Here is a 21,665-nt window from a genome sequence, read left to right on the forward strand (position 1 = left end):
ATTCGAATCTGGTTCTTTATTTCTCATGTAGCAGAACAGTAAAGGGAGATAAAGTACCATTACATGTGATTCCACTTGGACTTTATGGTGAAATCTATGTCTAATGTATATAGTTCGACAGCATCTCACTGTCTTTATCAGCAGGTAGACTGACTGACGATGAGTGAGATGCAGTTGTAAGGTTCATAAATAGCATGCAGGTAGAATTATAAGAACTATTTTGTAAAATAAATGTTTGACAAAATCATTACCAATTAACCAGTTTATCAATTAATTAAAAGTGTTGATGATTAATCTTCTGTTGATAATCAACAAATTTTAAAATTCCAAATATTTCCTGGTTCAAGTTTGTCAAGCTGTGGGAGTTTAATGTTATACTTGATTATTCCATATTGTATATATGGCATTGGAAAAAATGGACACATGCTGGTCAGACTTTTATATATTTATTTACACCTATTCCTCCTCCTAAATGACAGTACTTAGACACACACAGATGTGTACCCTTGTTTGGCTATCTTTGGAAAAGGCCACAGTCCTTGCAAATTATGGGAGAGGTGACTCAGTGAGTACGATGAGTCTACTCAAACAGGACTAAGGCACTGAAACTGCATACACACAAACCCACACAGAAATACAAGTAAGGATGTCCCGCAGGCTGCCATTTCTGGCTGTCATTCCTGCTGAGCACTGAGGCAGAAGGACAGAGAGAGAGAGAGACAGGCGGGTGGAGAAGAAAGGGTGGAGAAGGGTGGGGTGGTGGCACAATGAAGGCTCACAGGGAGACAGGAAGCAGATGGTGCAAATGAGGCTGAGGTCTTTAATGAACTAGTGCGAGGAGAGGAGAGGAGAGTCTTTATTACCTATATAAACCACAGCCATATAATACCTTGAACAGTTCTTCTGCCAAAAAATCAAAGCTGCTCTCTCTCTCCCAGTCTGGTCAAATAACAGAATGAAGACAAAATATAATCATTCTCCATTTCACACACACACACACACACTCTCTCTCTCTCACTTGTGAATAGTTGTTTTTGAGCCAGAAGCACAGCTGCCTTCAGAAGCTGCGGACAACAAGCCAACGAGACACGGATGGTAGGGCGGAGATGGGAAGAGTCAGTGACTTTGTGAATACATTGAAGCAGACAGGACAGTATTCCGCTTAGGAATAGTTTGTCTGTGCAGAGTAAGGTCACTTCATGTACTGGTGGGTTTCCTTCAACATGACTGAGGCAGCCCAGCTTCCTTTGCATGGACTGCCTGAAAGACTTTCTACACCTGTCGATCAAAGCCTGTTTGGGGTATAAGGTCAGCCAACGAGCGCTCATACATATAGAAAACAAACACACAAAAAAGAATCGCAACATATAGCAGAAACTGGGTCAATTAATTACACTAGAGACATTCACAGCAAGCACTAAGACCCCTTGCTGTTTCTGATGCTATATGGTAATTCTGCGTCATTGCCATCATCTTTGTTGCTGCTGTAATGAGGTTTCCTTAATGGCAGGACAGGGTCAGCTATGGGTCAGTCAGCAGGGGAGTTAGACCCTCATAGTTAGCAACAACCGTCACAACTTGAAGGCGGTCATCTTTCACTAGGCTCCCGTCATCATCAAGCAATATTTTGTTGAAAACTTGAACATTAGATAAAACGATTCATCCAAATGTCTTTCAGGAGTCTTAAATAATGCAAATAAACTCATGTTACTAATTAACTAATTTAGAGTAGAGATGTACCACCCCTACTACATCTTTGAGGAAGGCACAGAATCATTAGTACCTCCAAAGCTGGTGTTGTATACTAAACAAAGACAAGGATTGTGTCTTGGTCTGGTTTTAATTGGCAATTATGATTAATCTAGGATTGATTAAAGGGATAGTTAGGATATACTGCAGTGGGGTTGTCTGAGGTGTTGATCCATTGCAAGTGCATTATCTACAGTAGATGGCAGTCAGCACAGCCCCGTTAGGAGAAGCATGCAGGAGTATCATGAAGGAAGCCAAGCACTGCTCAGGATGACTATTTCACCACTTCATCACAGCCCTGTTTAGGTAGATGCAGGGGAAGTGAAAATGTTCTCTGTCCACTTGCTGTTGCCACACATTGACACAAACATTAATTTTACCTCGCAGAACATGGGAGTTGCTGTAGAGCAGTGGTAGACCAACAACTACAGTGTTCTGCGAGCTGGCCTTACAGTGAGCTGGAAGTTAATTTGTGCTCAGAATTTGAGGTTTATCCCACCCATGTATCACACATATCCCACAGTCTGTTTAATACTCAATTCTGCAAAGTGAGGCCATAACCCACAGTCTTATATTTCATAGACATAGTATGGGGGAGAACTCCACCTCAGAGGTTAGCCTGGGAGTACTTATTGAAACACCAGCATTTGGATTTTGCAAGGAATTTCAAAAGCACATTTTTCATCAAGTTTTTATTGACATTTTTTTTGCAACTATTAAAACAAATACAAGCAAACCAAACACAAAGATGCCTTAGATTCTTACAATCTTTTAGAATGGTATATTTTTCAATTATTATTCCAGTCCAGTATCAGCATTTAGAGTCCAGTATAGGGTGCATTTTTCCCATTTCCTGTCCAGTTGTGCGTCCTGCAGCCTCAATATATGTGTCAATTTTACCATTAAAAAGATTTCTTCCACAATTGTTATCCATTGATCCGTCGTTGGTGGTGTTTCCTTTCCCCAGTTCCTAGTGATGGCTTTCTTGCCTGCCACCAGCAGCACTTTGATCAAATATTCATCATGTGTGATATCAATCTCTTCTGTGAATTTACATAAATCAAGCACTAAACAAGTCTTAGGCACTCCATACCCTAATATTTGCTGTAACACTCTACATACCATTTCCCAGAATACAGTTATTCTTTGACATTTCCAAAGGATGTGACAGTGGTCTACATTGAAAGATCCACATCCTTGCCAACATTTCTGGCAGCTGTGCAGTTGCTTACTCTTAATTTTCGGTGTAATAAAAAAAACTGATCAGATTCTTCCATGCAAACTCCCTCCAAATTTGTGAATTAGTGGATGAGTGATGTATCTCCCACATTAATTTAATTAATATGGAAGATTTAATTAATTAATTCTACATTAAGCTCTTTCTCCCATTTCGACTTGATATATTTAGTTGAATGTTTACTGTTTGTACTTGTACTCCTTGATATAGTGATGAGATTATCCTTATGCTACTGTCCTGGTATGCTTTAACTATGATTCCGATGATATCATTCACTCCCCCGGGAGAATCCAACTTGATCTCCTTTTTACAGTAGTCCCTTAGTTGAAAATATCCAAACATTTTGTGAGAATCTAATTCATATCTTCTTCTGAGATTTTCAAAATTCACCAGCTCCCCTTTGGTTTCAAACAAACACCAAGCAGTCATTCCTTTTTCTGCCCATCATGTAAATCTTTGATCATATTTTGCCGGATAGATATTGCTGTCATAAGCTACCCATTTTAGTATTTTTGCATCATTCTGGATCTTGTACTTTTTCAGTACTTAAACCACAGATCTAATGTGTGTACTGTTACTGGATTCATATTAATTTTAAGTTTCTTATATAACTGACTATCCCTGACCATATTTTGAATTTGAATTTGGTTTACTTCTTTTTCTACATCTTTCCATTTTGCTCTAAATTCTGACTTACACCAACAATATACAGGTCTCAGTTGAGCAGCATAAAAATACTCCAGCAGTTTCAGGAGACCCATACCACCTCTTTCTTTGGGGAGCTGGAGAGTTTTATATCTGACTCTGGGTTTTTTACCACCCCAAACAAATCTGGTCTCTGTAACACAATTTTGTCAGTCAGATTTTCATTAATTTTTATTCTAGCTGAATGTTTTTGATAGTGTTTTAATCAGTTCTACAGATTTATTATTGTTGATACTAACCAGTACAGTGCTTTGCTTCCCTTTTTGTGTTTGGCCAATTATTTGTAAAGTTCTTCAGATATTGTCTTGTGTTTGGGGTCCTGATATAAACCCTGTTTGAGCTCATTGGTTTATAGATCTCTCATTTTTGTATGGTATTCACAGCTTGCTGTTTACGGGTACGTTTTGCTAAAGGTTTTGTCGCTTTGGGGCCTATTACATAATAATTTTGCTTTAAATATGTGTTCTCATTATACTCATCCAATTTTCATTTTGATGTCCTTAATTTGTTTATATATTTTTGTGTCATTTTTCTTCTGATATTGTTGCTCTTATTTTCTCTCTTATTTTTCTCATGTTACAGAGTGGTTTGAATATGCTTCTCTTCTCATTTAAAAAAAAATAAGTGGCTCGAGCTATTATCTTTCCTTGCACAACCACTTTCAAAGCGTCCCATATAGTGTGTGGGCCCACTTCTCCATTGTTATTTTCCACCATATAGTGCCTAATGTCTTCTTTCAAATCTTTCACCAGTCCTTCATTATTTAGTATTCCTACATTTAGTCTCCAGATTGTCTGTCTTTTCCTAGCATTCAGATTTATTTTTTTAGAAATAATGCGTTATGATCTGATATATCAGCACCTCCAATCTTACACTCAATCACTCTATGTCTATCCCCCATATTTAGGAAAAATTGTCTATTCTTGAATGAACATCGTGTGTTGCAGAATAATGTGTGAAGTCCTTTTCAATAGGGTTGAGACTTCTCCATATGTCTATCATTCCCATTTCTTCTAGAGATAACTTTACAAATTTTGCTATTCGTTATTTACTTCCTTTTAAACTTGTATCAAAATCATGATTAATGACTATATTGAAATCCCCCCCACAGATTAAAGTACCTTTCATTTCTGTTGCAATAACATTGAACAGGGATTTAAAGAAGTGTTTACTGCTTTCTGGAGGGGCATAAACATTAACCAACATAAGAGGTTCATTTTTGTTTTCCTTTCACTAGTACATATCTTTCCTCTTTATCATGGATTACCTTTTCACAAACAAATATAGTTGAATTTGGGATTAACGTTATAACCCCCCTCCTACGACCTTGTTTATATGTACTATAATATGAATCCCTGAATCCAATTTTTTTTTTTTTTTTCATGTTCTGTCTGGGACAGATGAGTTTCCTGTAAAAAAATAAAAATAAAAATAAAAAAACATTTAGTTTTTCTTTTTTCAATTTTGTTATGACTGTTCCTCTCTTTTTAGGTGTATTTAGACCATTTACATTTAAGGACATTATTCTCAGATAATTACATACCATATTACTTCACCATTGTGCGTATGTGCTTTCCCAAGCAGTTCAAAAATGGCATGAACTAGAACATGAACAAAGTTATGAACATTGTGCAACTTCCACATGGGGGTCCTTCTTCTTCTCCCCCTAGTACCTGCCATTCCGAAGCACCTCGAGTCATCTCCTCCGCTCGCCCCGCATCCACGTCCGGTAAATCCACGGTTAATCCCCTTGCTCTCATGTCCTGCGCTGCATCCCTCGCATTGTCGTAGCTCTTAACACTGTTGTTCCAGTAGATTCTCATTTTCGTGAATGGGGTCTGAAAACGGATCCCCTTATCTTTCAGTGCTCTCTTGATATGTTTTGCGCTTTTGAACAATTTCAATCGGGTAATCATGGTCAAATTGGATTTTCTTGTTGCCCACCTGAATCCCCTTCTTCTGCCAGACTTTCTGTAGGACCATCTACTTAGTTTCGAACCTGAGGAAGTTAACCACTACTGCTCTTGGAGCACCGCCCGGACCTGGTTTTCGTGTGAGAGCTCTGTGAGCACGTTGGATTTTTAGATTGGTTTCTTCGGGTAGCTCCAGCTCTATTATAAGGAGTTGGTCCAGATAGTCTGTAATGGAGCTTCCTTCTGTGTCCTCAGGCAATCCGAAAATCCTGACATAATTCCACCAAGACCTCGCTTCGAGGTCTGTTAGTTTGTCCTGCAACTGGCGTGTCTGCTTGGTTAGTTTCGTTAGAAGGCTGCTTGTCTCTATGTTGTTCTCCTCCAACTCCACTACGCAAGCCTGTGCCTCAGTAAGTCTAGTCTTCTGCTCCTTAAGTTTTGAGATTTTCTGTAAGCTTTCGCTCTATGACTTGTCTTACAGTGGCGATCTCTTGTTTCATTTCACCTTTGAGTTCTTCTTTAAATGTTGTCAGCTCATTACGAGTTCTTGCTTGAGCTCCCGTATATCGCTGCTGATGCTGGCGAGTCCGGCTTTCAGTGCTTCAGCGTGATTTTCTCTGAGGCTTCACTTTCAGGTTCACTTTCGTCGGAGACCTCTTCTTTTGTAGACTGTTCTCGTGTTTTCTTTGAGGTTTTAGTGTTTCTCCGGCTTCGGTGACCACTCATCTCAAAGTTTATGATGGTTGTATGTCGAGTTACTTAAATAGATTTATTACTACAGACTTGGGCGAGCTAAAAGCTATGCTGCTAACCCGTCCGCCATCGTGCAGGAAGTCTTTCATCAAGCTTTAATGAAAGAAATGTCTGAAGAGGACTGATGATGAAAATAAGACAGTTGAAGGGAGAACAGAGAAGGGGAGTGAAGATAGGATATAAGTGAATGGGACAAAAGATGAAGAGAAGACACGAGTGTACATTTTAATAGAGACATATAGATTCTGCTTTAACATCCATATATATCTGAGACTACATCAGCCACGGTCCAAAGAAACCAAAGTGAAGCAGAAGACCAGATGACTCCAGGGCGATATCATCTGGATAACAATAACCATACTTATGGCTAATGTCAAAATAACATATCTCTGCTTGTCCAAAGTTCATGCACGTGTAAAAGCCTTTATTCCATCAACCCCTTCTAAGGCAAAGACAGACCATTTACACATGTGCTGTGTGCTGCAAAAATACATTTAATTGTATCAGGTGATATGAGGCATTGAGCCAGCACCACATCAGATAGGAGTCCAACATTCTTACGCGTTGTGAAAAGCATAAATGCCATTAGCTCCAGTAAAAGAATGAACAAGGGAGACATTATATCAACATATGAATTTCGCTGCTCTGAAGGTACTCAAGTATGCTCTAAAGAAAAAATGTCTGTCGTGAAAATAATCAAGGGGAAGTTAACTTAATAAACGCCCTACTTTGACCGTTTCTGTTCTTTCAAATAGCTAGAAAAGGGAACGTTAGAGAGAAAATGTGTGCTATTACACCAAAAGTATGATCTCTGAAGTGTGCATGTGTGTATGAACTTAGATACTGAACAACCTCTCATGTGCAGACATGCACATTCACGCACAGCTCTTGATCATTCTAGGCTGTCGTCCCAATGCTAACCTCAAGTCAACAAACACACATGGAACTCAGCAGAGAGAAAGCGACGGAGCAAGGAGAGGCCAGTGGTTATTATGCTTGGACTGAGGTTCTATGCTGTTGTATTTCGAAGTGTGGACTGGGCCTGGTTACAGACAACGTGGACCGCAAAGCATCCCTTTAATTGGACAGCAGTGAAACAAAGTCCAGATGGCTTTAATAGACAATATTCGCTTGAGGGACACATTCCCATTGGTCTCTGTGTCCAGCACTCTCGCTCCCACACATTTTCCTCCCCTGTCCTTTACTCTTTCACATCATCAACTCCCTTTATTCACTCACCCTTTCCTCTCCACACACTGTGGGAGAAACATGTCAATTTTTACATGGTGTCCAAATCCGTTTTGATGTAAATGTAGTTAATTAAAGCAAAATAATTCCTCAGTGCATCCTTTATTGACAAAAAATGCTGAGTGTCACATCAAATGACAACGCCTAATGCAGAAAGAACAACAGATATTGCAGCTGCGGATAGGTGGTACTTTTTCTCAAACTGCCCTGGGATAAAAATAAATATCAAACTATGCCATGGAAGGTCTGTTGTAACATGCACTGGATGAAACACCTTACCAGTAGGACACATCCAGAGGATGAAAACGGCCTCTTGAGATGAGGTCAGCGAAGATGGACTCAGTCTCACGAGACGCTGTCCCATTACCAATGACAACCCTCTCACAACTGGTATGGACAAGAGGAGAAGGACATTGAAGATTATAAAAGTAACCATAAACTGCTTAAAAAACGTTAAGTGATCTGCTGCTGCCTCTAGATAATTTCAGAGAGTTTCAGCAATGAAAACATTGATTTACACAATACAAACATCCAGAAATGCTAGATTTTTTAATACTGTATTAAATCATATATCACCAATTATGAGACAGTGACTATTTGGACACAAGAGGCAGTACCTGTATTTGATTATAAGGTTGCACAGTTTGTACTCGTCTCTTTGCTGGCCTGAATTGTGCAGGTACACAACATCAGTATGGACAATCTGACCTGAGAGCAGAAAGATGAATAAAAACACAGGAGGAGAAAAATACAATGTTGCTGATTATTTTGTGATGACGCTATAGACTAACTCTGATCAAACGTCTCTCCACTGTATGCGGCCTAATGAGGCAGCAATGCCCTAAATAAATCAAACAATTTAAGAACTCCACATCTTTCCTGTCTTAGCCTCCACGGGAAGTCCAGTACCTACAGTTAGCTGCTTCCTCAGAGGAGGCGTGTAGCTGTGAATGGACAGCTCTGACAGGAAGAGCTAGAAACCACCAAACCTATAACCACGCCATGCTGGGACTGACACCCAACATATACCTGTCTGTGCCTACTGGCTACACAATCAGTCACCCAGAGGGTGGGACCTACTCTCACACAGTGTGGAGCCACACCCACTGAGACACTCGCTGTGACACACAGTACAGTGCAGTATAGTAGAGCACACACACAATAACATACATACATATGCACGCTCACACATAATCCACCCACCAGGCACATGCCAACAAGCATCTAGTCTCTGACATGCACATGCACACACAGCAAAATATAGGCTAATAGCCATAAATAAGCTGTGGGACTTTAGTTTGTGATAGAGTAGATCATCTTTCAATAGGTGACTTCAATTACAAACACTGTTGGTGAAATACAATGGTTCTGGTTTTCAGAATGTAAAAATGTGCAAATTGATCCGTCTTAAATGTATTAACAACCAATTACACATAATAATAGAAGGAACGCTTTGTGTTAACATATCTGAAGCTGATGAGCTACTTTATATTACACCTTTGAGATAAACTCAGTGGCACAAGACACACCTGTGTTTGCTGTCAACTCACGATGCAAAATCAATCGACCGGTGACTTGAACATACGATTGAATTTTTCCATTAAAGAAAAGTTACAAAAAATGTTTGTGTATGCGGTCAGTTGTTAGTTCTTTGAAAGAAAGAAAATCAGAATTGGCCAAGAAAATTGCAATAAATGCATCACTACTGTCAACCTCAAAAGACCAACATGCATCATCCAACCTGAGTCGTAGCTTCTCAGACACAGCTGCCATACAAAGACTTCTAAATTATGATGTCTATAGCTTTAAGAAAGAGTGTAAAAAGGATGATGCAACTTTTTTGGATGATATTATTAAAAGTAATAGCTAAACGTGTTTTGAATGTTGTAGAAGGTGGTGTACACATGAGTTCAACACACTACGTGGTTACCTACCAGTGGGGGAGAGAACTGCCAGCTTACAGCCATGTCTAAAGCCAGGGTCCACCCCCATGATGACACAGCCCCTGACTGGACGAATCAACAGGCGCTGCCGGAGGTTCCGCACAAACATGGCGATCGACTCCTTCTCCGCTGCACTTGTCAGCTTATTCCTGAAGAGAAGGGTTACAAAGGAGGGAGATAGAGATGGAGAAAATGTAAAGAGTGGGAGAAGATATGAACAGTGCACAGGGGCACAGTGTAAAGTGAAAGGATGCGTGTAAAGGAAAAAAAGCCCAGACAGCACAAACACACACACAGTCACACTTAAAATACCTGTAATTCCTTGTGAGGAAAGGCACAATAAGCCTTTTATAAGAGTCCTCCACTGCATTCTTGATGATCGCATGATGCTCTTCTCCTGCAAGTGTCTTCGGCCTCCACCTACATAAAAACAGTTGGATAAAAGTGATATACATTTTTTCTATTAATTTCTATGGTTGATTTCCACAGATAAGTCATATATTATATGTGAAATGTGATTTTGTGAATTCGTGCAAGACAGATTTTATAATATTTTCAAGCAACCACAGTGTTCTGTTAAATTAATATACCATTCTTTTCAAATAATTGATTATAAATGTGTAATTTACATTCTTTAAGCTTTATTGACAGAAGATAAGTTGAGTATATTTCAAATATTTATTATATCATATTTCAAAGCCCTGCTTCAACTATTTTGTGTGTTATTGTGTTTCTGACCTGTTGTTGATGCACCACCCAGTGAAGTCACTCTTCACCTTGTCTGGAAAGTTCACCTTCACTGTCAAAATCTTCAGACTCTCCCCTCGGTTAATAGCCAGGGTCTGCAGAAACACACACAGACACACACGCACACACACACACACGCAGACACACACGCAGACACACACAGACACACACACAGTTCAATGCAACACACTAAACTGTATTAGCAGTTTACATAAACACACAGAGGAAATACCCAGTTCACTCTGAAAAGCTCTACAGCTCAAATGCTGAAAATGCATTTTGAAAGGAAAAAATCCAAATGCACACAGTAGATAACTCTGTATTGGTGTATATGTAGGTTCAGATTTGAAGTCTGATAAATTTGCTTATACAGATCATTTAAGCAAAATCTGCAGTTGTGTTGCTTAAATTCTAATTACATTTACACAACAAAGATTTCCTTTTCAGAAGTTTTTTGCAAATATTTTACTTTTAAATGTAGATAAAGGGCCTAGTTTGGGTTAGACAAGGTTACTCAGCGTAAATGTACAATAAAAAAGTGCACCCAAACCTCTCCAAGAGCACAAAAACAAAATCTTTATCTCTCTACACAAAAACGTGCAAAAGTGACGAGCCTAGGAATATATCCTGTGGCCAGGCGTGTTTTGTTGTGTGCTGGTCCCCCCTCAGAGGAACTGTTACATGCTGTTAAGCAAACTGTAGTAAGTGTCTGACCTTTTCAGTGGGGAACCTTTAGCCTGCCACCGAACAGGGCCAAGAAACAAGACATCAATCTGGAAACCAAGCGGAAGAAGCGAGCTGACAAATGCCACCACCAGTGCTGAGACCGCAAGGCCTACCCCCACCCACACCCACACACGTGGTGCCACATCCATTACCACTCAGCAGCACCCTCGGATGTGCTGCCCCCATATGCAACACACACAAAAACTAAAACACAAAACACAGCTAATGGCATGACAGAGGCAAGAATTAATGCAGCGAGCTTGCTTGAATTATGATGAAAGTTAGATTTCTCTTTGGTTGGCATGTTTCTGCCCAGGGCTGCTGCACTGACTGTTATGAGATTTCTCAAACAATATTCATCAAAGCACTGAAGTTTACCATGCTGTTGAAGGAAGGACGCAAAACACTTCTATCTGAATTCTCTGAACATCCGGGAAAGCCCATGAGTGAAATTAAAGTAGTAAATACAAAACTGCCTTGGTAAATCTGTGTTCTCAGAGTTCAATGTTTGATCTTTTCAGGATCAATTTGTGTAATGAAGAGTGACATACAGACTTTGCACGACTGTTATGCATCATTTAAGGCCGTAGGTTGGAAGATATGGGAGAAATCTTCTATCCCAATAAGGATAATTTTGTATCTCAATAATGATATACATCACAATATAGCATGTTTTCTGTAGTCTATACAAAATACTCCATTCTCTAAGTTAGCAAACCAGCAACCCTATGGTTCACTACCTCTTTGTTCCAGCATGCAAGCATGTATCAATATTGACATAACCTAGTTCAGAAGCCAGCTTTTAGACATTGCAATAGAAACCATTTTAATATAGTTTTGAAGATATATATATCGTCATGTCACAAGAGACCAATTCCTACACTCCCTACACCGAGAACAGGGTTTGTTGAATGTGGGGATGTACAATTATTTATTTTTAAAATAGCAAAAGTTAAAAGTCTCTTCACAAAAACTTATGTAAGCACTGAGGGACAGCAGAAGCCCCAGAGCATGAATAAAAGTCTATTTTAATTATCATTGTACTTATAATCATGCAGTAACTATGTACCCAATATTCAACATTTGGCAGAGCCCATCCTCCCATTTCTGTTATTGAAACACATTGGCCCTCATTTATCAAAGGAGCGTAGAAACGATCGTAGAAACGAGCGTAGAAACAAGAGTATATTTCGTCTTACGACAGGGTTCACGTGTGAAACAATCGTATCTCTCCAATCACAGTGTAAAAATTATAGGCTGTTGCATTATTACCGCATTTCTACCATTAAAGCCGGGAGCGCTGTTGCGTCACTCTACCATTAAGGCCGGGACAGCGGATATGTCATTTTGCAGTATTTGTATTTTTTTCCACCTATTTTCGGTCTCTTGGCCAATGAAATGCATCAGAACATGATCAGAATACATGTGGGAGTGTCGCAATGCAACATCGGACTTTTCCAGAACTTTGAAATCATGACGGAAGACGACTATAGCGGAGGAGCTCAGCAGTAAGTGACGGAAGCAATCTTGATGAAAACAGCGCCGATCATTTTATTGCTGATCTGGACTTTGAACCATCGGGACCAATCGACCGGCATTTATGGATGAGGAATATGGTTTTAGACGACATATTTTCACCAAAGAACAGACAGATTTGTGGCCATCTGGAGATAATAATAATATTATTAATAATATATTAATATTAATAATAATAATAATAATAATAATAATAATAGGCTAATTGATTGTGATGATGATATAAGAAATCATGACTGTTTATGTCTTATATTACTTTATGCGTCGTTGAGTACCCTGAAAAGTGCAATATATAAAATGTATTATTATTATTATTATTTATTACAGTAGGCTAATGGGAAATATGTCTTGTTCTTGCAGTGGTCATATCATGTTTGCATCTTGCTAATGGGCATGTATTAGTATTATGCATAGGATTTTTTATTCAGTCAAATGTAACATTTGCTGAGTTTGTTGATTTAAAAAAAAAACTTTATTGAAGGTTTGGACAAATAAACTCAACTTCGTATGAAAGCCACGGGTATAAGCTCTCAAATACTTTTTGAATTTCATTTTTATCTGCTACAGAGGCTGAAAAATCTATTATTTAGTAGGTGTTGAATTTCCAGAAAAACTTCAGGTTTTAGGGGGTCATTTGAAAATCGCCCATAGGTTTTCCAGGCATTTTTTTCCAGGCGCTTTAGGCCTTAATGGGTTAAATGTCACGCCCTAATATATACCCAATTAAGATGGCTCGCCTCCAGAGTTTACGACACTGAAGGACGCGATACAACTGGATAAAATCCCGGCGAGGTTTGAGTAATTAATTTATACATCATGATATATAAAGCCTAATAATCTATATACTATCCAAATATTGTTGTTGTTATCATTATGATGGAGATATATTATTCACCTCTTTACTTTTACTGAGAATGATGTCCTAGTCAGAGGAGTGTGTGGCAGCGCTGATTGGAAAGGTTTCTATTCGGGCACCTTTGCTGGTGAAGGAGACTCTGACGCTCCGGTGTCCAGCAGGATAATAATAATAACGGTATATAACAGAAGGCAAAAACATTTAATAGCCTCGGCGCTTATTCTGATTAAAGAATTTCACAGTCGCAGGGTGTATTTATCTTAAAATTATATTTTAATGATAAATGATGTAGTCCAAACATGTTTTGCTTTGTCACCATTAAAAAACAAAACACCAAAGAGTTTTATCAGCTCCAGGCATCGATACAATAGTCTAAGATCAATTCTTCGACTCAGACATGTGGACTTCACGCTGACTCATATTTGCGTACACGAGATGATAGCAGACGTGAGATCTGATCGTACTCTCCGCTCACGTCCAAATTGATAAATGCCAAGCCGTGCATAGAAATGATCTTACGCCCACTTTACACTCACTTTCTGACGTACGCTCGTTTGATAAATGGGGGCCATTGTACGGCAAGATGAAAAAGCACTGCTGCAAGTCAACTAATTCAGACTTGTGCTTCTGAGCACCCTGTAATATAATAACCAAAAAACTAAAATATTAATTTTCTCTTTGCCTGGTTGCCAAACCCCAACTGTGCAATTATGCCCCACCAAAATGCATCTTGCAAACATCTTGCTGCCTTGTGCGACCTGTGTCCATGCTCAGTTTTTCTTGGTAACTGGCCACTGTCCTCGTTAAATAACCTAGTGTCTGTACGTCTCTGTTTCTACCTGGGCTGGGTCACTGGTGGGACAGAGAGGGTGATCTGAGAGGAAGGCTGATGTGAGACAAAGTGAGAAGGATGCGTTTGTGTGTTGGATGGGCCAGCAGTGACATGTGGCCAAGTCCTGGCCAAACCCTGACAGGAGCAGACAGAATGTCTTTCCTAGATGCCCCTTCATCCTTCCACCAGCCCTCAAGGGAGGGCAGTCAGCCAACGTCCTCTCTCCATCTGTCTCCTTTTCTCTCTCATCCTTTCTTGGAGGAATACTTTCATCAACACATCCATCCATCCGACATATCAAGGATAAACAAACAGACACACAGACCGAGACACTGAGATTCACAGCAGACTTGCACACTTTTTGACCTGGCAGACACACACAGGACACACTGTATAATAACAGCTGAACAGAGCCGTCAGCAAATCGCCGTATATTCCTAAAATAAAAGTTCATCCTTAGCTGTACGAGTTTTTTTTTAAAAAGCAGAAGTGAGCACATAATGGTCCTGACAAACACTGAAATTAGAACTGGTGAAGTAAATGGAATGTAAGCTACATTTAGTTAATATTATTCTTTTGGTAGTATGATTCAAGATAAATATTGAATCTCTAAATATCAATGAGGATAAGACACCACAAGGGATCATAGCCCAGCACGATACACTGGTCTTTTACACAAACATACTGGCTGCTCGGGGAGAACTCTGTACTCCTTCTGTCCATGTTACACTCTCTAATTCTATCCAAAAACAAACGCAACACAGCATGGAGTCCAACAGTCGTTCATGAAACAACAAGCTTCTGCTCAGAATGAGCAAAGAGAGAGAGGTGAAGCATTTGAATTAGCAATTACTGTACTTAAAATGTGGCTTTATCAAATGCTCAATTTATTCTATTATCTCATTTGTAAATATTTAATATTACTACAAACTAAAAAAATAAGGTAGAAGGGGAACAAAAAGACCAAAAATCACTTACAAACGTGCAATTAAATCCAATTTTAAAATAGAAAAGAGGTCGATGTTAATATATATATATATATATATATATATATATATATATATACACACACACACACACACAGTGTTGTGAATGTTGTACTTTCTCTGGATAATTTACCATGTTTAACCTTATTGGCAAATTACTAGAGCCTGACCAATATGGGTTTTTAGAGACTCATAGCAATTTTAGAGGGGAAATATTCACAGACCGTTGATATTGCAGTCTATATAATGCATTTTTGAGCTGGAAAGAAAATGATAATTTTTCTATATGGATTGTGCACGGATTTTGCAGCAACATCTACTTATTTTGTATTGTAGATTATATTTAACATTACTCTCCATTGAACCATTCTCCACTGTCAAGGCATGGCGCACCTTACTACCTGTTTACAGTTGTTTTTTTAGCCATCTTTAGGAGATAGAAGAAAGAACATTTACCGGTAATTTGTCCAGTCCTCTGCTTGACAAATTATGTGATTTATGTGATGTGACCATTACAGTTTTTATCTTTTTACAAAGTATTAAATCCACCATACATACAAACATACAAGAAACTGAGTGTGTGTGTGTGTGTGTGTGTGTGTGTGTGTGTGTGTGTGTGTGTGTGTGTGTGTGTGTGTGTGTGTGTGTGTGTGTGTTGTAAGTGTGAATAAACTTGTTTTTCCCCACCTGTCCATCAAAAAGAAGTGTTTAATTGATGAAACAGTTCCATTTACCCAAGTTCCTCTGCAGGCGAGCCCCACACTGGAGCGCTAAACTACCATTTGATCATAACGCAAATCACATTAAAAATAGCCCACTGCACATTCAACAAATCTGCCCTGGCATACTCAAGAGCGTACCGGCTGCTAATAGCTATAAGGTAAATGCGTACCATCCGAAGACCTCAAATCAAATCTGATGGAATTAAATCTGAGCTAAGCATCTCAACTAGATATTTCAAATGGCTTTAAGACATGCTGAATACTAGAGCTTTATATGTTCTAACTTTAGATAAATGAATAAAACAGTTACATAATTCTATTAAGTCATACATCAGGGGACGTATTATAGTCCATAAATCAAATAATAGAATTTTTAAAGGGCTGAAATTAAATAAATCACTCAATTGATTAACAAAAATTGGCATCATTAATAAATGAATAGTTTTACTCATTTTCCAAGAAAAAAATATATATATATTAATGCCAATATTTGAGCTCCTAAAGTGTTACAATGACTGTTACGAGTCAATGAGTTTGGGTCCCTAAGAGAATTCTAAAGACCAAACAATGAATCAATTAATGGAGAAAAATCTGCAGATTAATTAAAAATTAGCATAATATTCCCATACTTTCTTATGCCAAAGGGCATTTGAAGCAGACAATGAGCATTAAATGTTTATGTTTCATAATTTTTTAGACTTACTTAAGACTTTTTACAACATATCTGTCTTTAAATGTCTTGGTCTTCTATATCAAGTTATTTTTTCTACCACAAAGGGTGCTATTTTTTTAATTTATGGGTGAATTTCATGCTCCCAATTCTAAAGTCTATCACTTATAAAATCCCCCAAACCAACCAACAAACCAACAGAACTGCAGCTTAATAAAAATGTGCTAAAGCAAATGGGCAAGTGTGTCCTTACACACATGCCTCCTGTCAAAACACATCTCCCACCTTCTCCCCATTCTCGACAACTTGACGGGTAAAAAAGGTTCATTTTAGCCGGAATCTGACAGCTAGCAGGGTCACAGCAGCCTGTGGATTAACGCTCCATGACAAAGGCGAGTCATCGAATTAAAGGACTCTCACACACAGGACAGGAGAGGGGAAAAGGGGAGGCGTGTAAGGGATTGGAGGGCTGAGGTTTACTCAGAAAAAGAGGGAGGGAGGCAGATCAGAGCAAAGCAAGTGAGATAAGTGACGGACGCACCTCAACGTCGCTCATCTGTTCGTTCTCTCCCTCCCTTTACCTCCCCCTCTCCCTCTCCCCATCCCTCTGTCCGCCTGTAGGCCCAGCAGCAGTAGCTGTCACTACAGGAGAGCGCCTGTCAATCAAAGCCTCGTAATCCAATGGCATGTCGGCAGGGGACATGTCACATATGTTAAGAAGAGAGAATGAGGGGACTTGCAGGGTGTGCTTGTGTGTGAGCAAGTGTGTGCGCATGCATGTATGTTTATGTGATTGCATGACTGTAGGGCAGAGCGCGGTTGCCAGAGAGTGTGGTGTGGCAGAACGGCAGCGTGTGATGGAAGCTGTGGTGACACATGAGGCCCGGGACCAACTCTGAGTAACCCACGAGTCACAAGAGGGACAGAGGGGGAGCAGAGGAGGCAAGGCAGGGAACAGGAGGGGGAAATATGGAGGCACAGACAAGTCTAACTGCGACTGACATGGCTAGAACCAGCAATCAGCACACATGAAGTAGACAGAAATGACACAAACACAAACAGATGGTGTGCATCTGTGTGTGTGTGTGCAGATCAGTTAAGGCAAAACACGTGATACAGGTGTATATGACCTTAAGTGTGGGACAGTTTAAAGGGGTGTAATGATTCTCCAAACTCTGTGTTTAAAACCTCTGTTTTTTTGTGTGTATTCGTTCATTTTGGCTGAAAAAAAACAGTCTTCACGATTATAAATTGTGGTGCTATCATGAAAATCAAATATATGACTACCAAAACCAGCAGCTGTTACCGCACTACTCAAAGGAAGGAAGAAATGAAGAAAGGAAAGGAGCGACCACAAATTGGACTGTCTTGCTACCTGATGGGGCTGGATGTGGTTGACATTCCTGGTGAAGTCCACGTAGAGGTGGAACTTGTCAATGTCGTTTTTGTTTTGATGGGACCCTGTTTTTTTGTGGGTTTGGTAAGACTTCTGCTCTTTTTCCTTCAGTGCCGACTTGGACACTGTGGACTGGATGGTCACACAGCTTTCCTCACAACTGACGGACGAGAGAAGCGCATAGGGGAAGAAAGAGGAAGAGGGCACTTAATTTTTATTAGCGTGGCGGGTAAATGATACTCTGCTACCAATGTCAGTGTAACAACACAAAAAACTTGAAATGTTCTCACAGTGTTTTCACGTAGGTGAGTGTCTCTGGGTCTTTGGCTATCATATCAGCCAAGATATGCTCCACACCTATAGCCACTTCTTCCACTGATGACAGACCTGACATACACAAACACACATACTTGAAAACAGTACACTTGTAGACCTTTACTGAGCCCTATAAATCTGTAAAGCAAATACAGGGCAAAAGAAAAAGCCAACGGATCATGGGATTCTTGTTCAAGCATAAAATCAACCTTCATTGCTATATTCAATTTAATGTCAACAAAAATGTTGTGCGTTTGCATTTGTCTTACCTTCAGTACCAGGTTTTACCCATGTCCTTAAATCCAAAGTGTGTGGTGTGTCCATGAGGGTAGAAGCAGCCTCCTGAAGGCCAAGTGCTTTGGCCCTGCGAGCCTTTGTCAGCTTACTGCCTTTCTTATAGGGAGAATACTACAGACAAAGACAGAAGCACTGGACTGAGATGATTGGTAAGGGGAACCACATTCAGGTGCGGATGAATATTACTGCAACCAAGAATTGGATCTCCAAATTATATTTAAATGACAGATATTACTTCAGCATAAAAATTTGATTTTCACCACATGATCCAGTTCATCCGCTGATCGGCAGCTCCTCAGGTTTTGCTCCAGCTCAGCTGTCAAAACCCCATCCTTCTTCAGGGTCTGAACCACAGACTGGGTCTTCTTGGCTAGAGAGCTGAAGCAACACACACACACACACACATACATAAATATACAAAAAGAAAGTTGTACAAAATCAAATTACACAAACACAAGATGAAGTGATATACCTGTAAAACAATTGCACACAACTGATATCTTTAATGACTCAAAGCTTGACCAAGAGCACCATCTAGTGGCCAATTTAATAAATTCTGTCTGAAAATAAACCCAGTCTAGCCCAACTCGTATGAGAAAATATATCATCGCTACAGCCGTATGAAGTTCTGTCCCTAAATGTGAGTATGAGTTGGTGATGAGTTATATAAGTTTCTCTTTTTTGTGGTTTATTTGCTCACCAGATCTCTTCATATACCAGCTGGACGTCTCGAACAGCATCAGCGTCCATGTCATTTATCATCTCTTTGCGGTAGCGTACCATGAATGGCACCGTGTTCTCCTCACGAAGTAGATTAATTATATTTACACATACCCACTGCTTCACACATGTCAGAATGGACAGCCGCTGGAGAGAAGGACACACACACAGAAACATCCATATACAAATAGGTAAGCAGGCAGTAAGACACTGACCATAATTTTTGCTATGTGATTAACTGTGTCTGTTGACAACAGTGTCTCAGTGAGCTCTTAAGTTATCTTGCTAACTTTTGCAAATAGAGGTAGAAATGTGACACTTAAATGTTGCCGTTTCAAAAGTATAGACCCACTTTCCCATACTTAAAAACAAGTCTACAAACCCTCCAATACCTCTATCAAGTCCCAGTTCATATTGAATTCATTCTGCAGGGCTTGTGCTTGTGATGATATTAAAGCAGATGGTTGACCCAAGAAGGCACTGCCGGCCCTCTGTTTCTTTTGACATGGCTCATCAAACGTGAAATCCTCCTCTGGTTCCTCTTTCTTTGCTACCAGCAAAGCTTGTGACGACCCCTCGCCTGCCCATCTGTCTGCCTGATGGGCTTCTGATACAATAAAGGATACCCTCTACAACCAATAACGAGAGAAGGAAGAAAACATGAAAAAAATAAACAGATTTAACAAATAATATACATTTGTAATGGGTTATGTACTTCGCTAAAAGGTGTGTCAGCCATACACAAAAGAGAGCCTTTCTGTCTTTTTAAGTGTGGCAAAAAGAATGAGAACTCAGCATTTGGTCTGATCATTAAAAAAACAGATCATCTAAATTCATAAATTAGCATTATGTCAATTATACTAATAAACCTGAAACCATTATAAATACTTCCAACTGAAAGGTATTTTCGTTTGTGTGATGATTATGTAAATGTGCCCTGACTAAAATGGCCGTCAGTCTTACCTCCTCCTTCATTCTGTTACTTGGCCCACTTTTTTCAGTGGTCTCCCATTCTGGACAGTATGTTTGTTTTTCTCCAGCCTTTTTTCCTTCATCAATACGTTTCCTCTTTGCTGCAGCCAGAGCTTTAGGTTGTTTGGGGGCTTTTGCAGTTCTCTTGACAGCAACTTTTTTCTCCCCAGCTGCCTTAGGGGATCTGACAGTCTTGCTGGGGGCTTTTGGCTTTGGCTTTGGCTCTGGTGGCTTCCAGTCATCACTATCCTCATCACTTATCACTACAGTCGAAAATGACCTGATGGTAGAGTAAGAACAAAGTGGAAAGTCAGCAAATTCAAATACTTGAGCAGGATTTAGTTCTTCCTGCTTAATTTCCCCGGGTTTACCTGTTTTCCCCTAATCATTATAAACACAAGATAGTATCTCCAATGGATTACATATTTTTATGGTCTTGAACACCAGCATTACCACTGTTGTTATAGAAAACGGACTGGCAGTGCAGAAATTAATGAATAAATCACTTACATGTCGGAGTCCATATCTCTGTTCTCTACAACTTTGGCAGTTGTTGTTCGAAGTCTTCGCATCATCTGTTAGACAGAATGGCAGTTAGCCAGCGTCACATCAAAACTGTATTGGTAAATCGCTTAACTTTAGCTCACTGACAAGTAAAGGCAACGTGAATAAAGACGTGCAGCTAAAAACCTTAGCTAAAGTATAGTCCGGGATTTAAAGTTAGCCTTAAGTTGTCCAAAGTTTAGCTAGCCAGCGCTTACATTAAATGTTGTCACCAAACAAACAACTTTTAAAACAGCACAGCAACATGTATCTGTTAACTTTAGCAGCAACAATACAGACTGAAACAGTTACGAACTTTGAAAAGTTTGCTAGCTCCCTCAGGAAGGCTTAGGTTTAAATTTGGCGCTCCACGCTGACGCTAGCCACGTTAGCTGGCTAAATGGCACAACAACGTGGCATATAAACTTATGACACTATCTTCCCGCACGTAGAAAAGCGTAACGGACAAGTTAAACTTTTAAACCTTTTATAATGCTTAAATTAGTTGTGGGTTTACCGTTAGACATCAATCCTGGTGAAGCAGGACTGCCTGCTTCCTGCAACAGCATTGATGTTTATGGCTCAGCGTCATCAATCCTCGGGTTACAGGCCTTCATCGCCCTCTACTGGGCTGGAGTGTATTGCAGGACTATTAATAATGTCTATTGCCTTTTGGTTTTACAGTGATGATTACAGAAGCTGTGAAGTTATTCTAATACTTTTAAATTTTTTCTTATATTAAAATGATTTCTCCGAGTGTATATTTTCTTATTCACCCCCCCCCCCCCCCCCCTTTTTT

General features: G+C 39.6%; 1 protein-coding gene across 1 annotated transcript in view; it reads right to left on the reverse strand.

Moving 5' to 3' along the window:
- srbd1 (S1 RNA binding domain 1) overlaps positions 1-21,459 on the reverse strand; it is a 51,565-nt gene extending 30,106 nt beyond the window's left edge. The window contains exons 1-14 of the mRNA XM_059359531.1: positions 21,384-21,459; positions 20,834-20,898; positions 20,315-20,603; positions 19,744-19,980; positions 19,332-19,498; positions 18,892-19,009; positions 18,604-18,742; positions 18,310-18,406; positions 17,999-18,179; positions 10,287-10,390; positions 9,861-9,968; positions 9,540-9,697; positions 8,223-8,313; positions 7,885-7,992 (exon numbers count right to left, since the gene is read on the reverse strand). Of these exons, the coding sequence (XP_059215514.1) occupies positions 7,885-7,992; positions 8,223-8,313; positions 9,540-9,697; positions 9,861-9,968; positions 10,287-10,390; positions 17,999-18,179; positions 18,310-18,406; positions 18,604-18,742; positions 18,892-19,009; positions 19,332-19,498; positions 19,744-19,980; positions 20,315-20,603; positions 20,834-20,898 (1,862 nt within the window). The 5' untranslated portion in view covers positions 21,384-21,459. The remainder of the gene's footprint in view (positions 1-7,884; positions 7,993-8,222; positions 8,314-9,539; positions 9,698-9,860; positions 9,969-10,286; positions 10,391-17,998; positions 18,180-18,309; positions 18,407-18,603; positions 18,743-18,891; positions 19,010-19,331; positions 19,499-19,743; positions 19,981-20,314; positions 20,604-20,833; positions 20,899-21,383) is intronic.
- Positions 21,460-21,665: the final 206 nt, after the last annotated feature.

This window comes from Centropristis striata, chromosome 20 (assembly GCF_030273125.1).
Source record: "Centropristis striata isolate RG_2023a ecotype Rhode Island chromosome 20, C.striata_1.0, whole genome shotgun sequence".
Lineage (NCBI taxonomy): Eukaryota > Metazoa > Chordata > Actinopteri > Perciformes > Serranidae > Centropristis > Centropristis striata.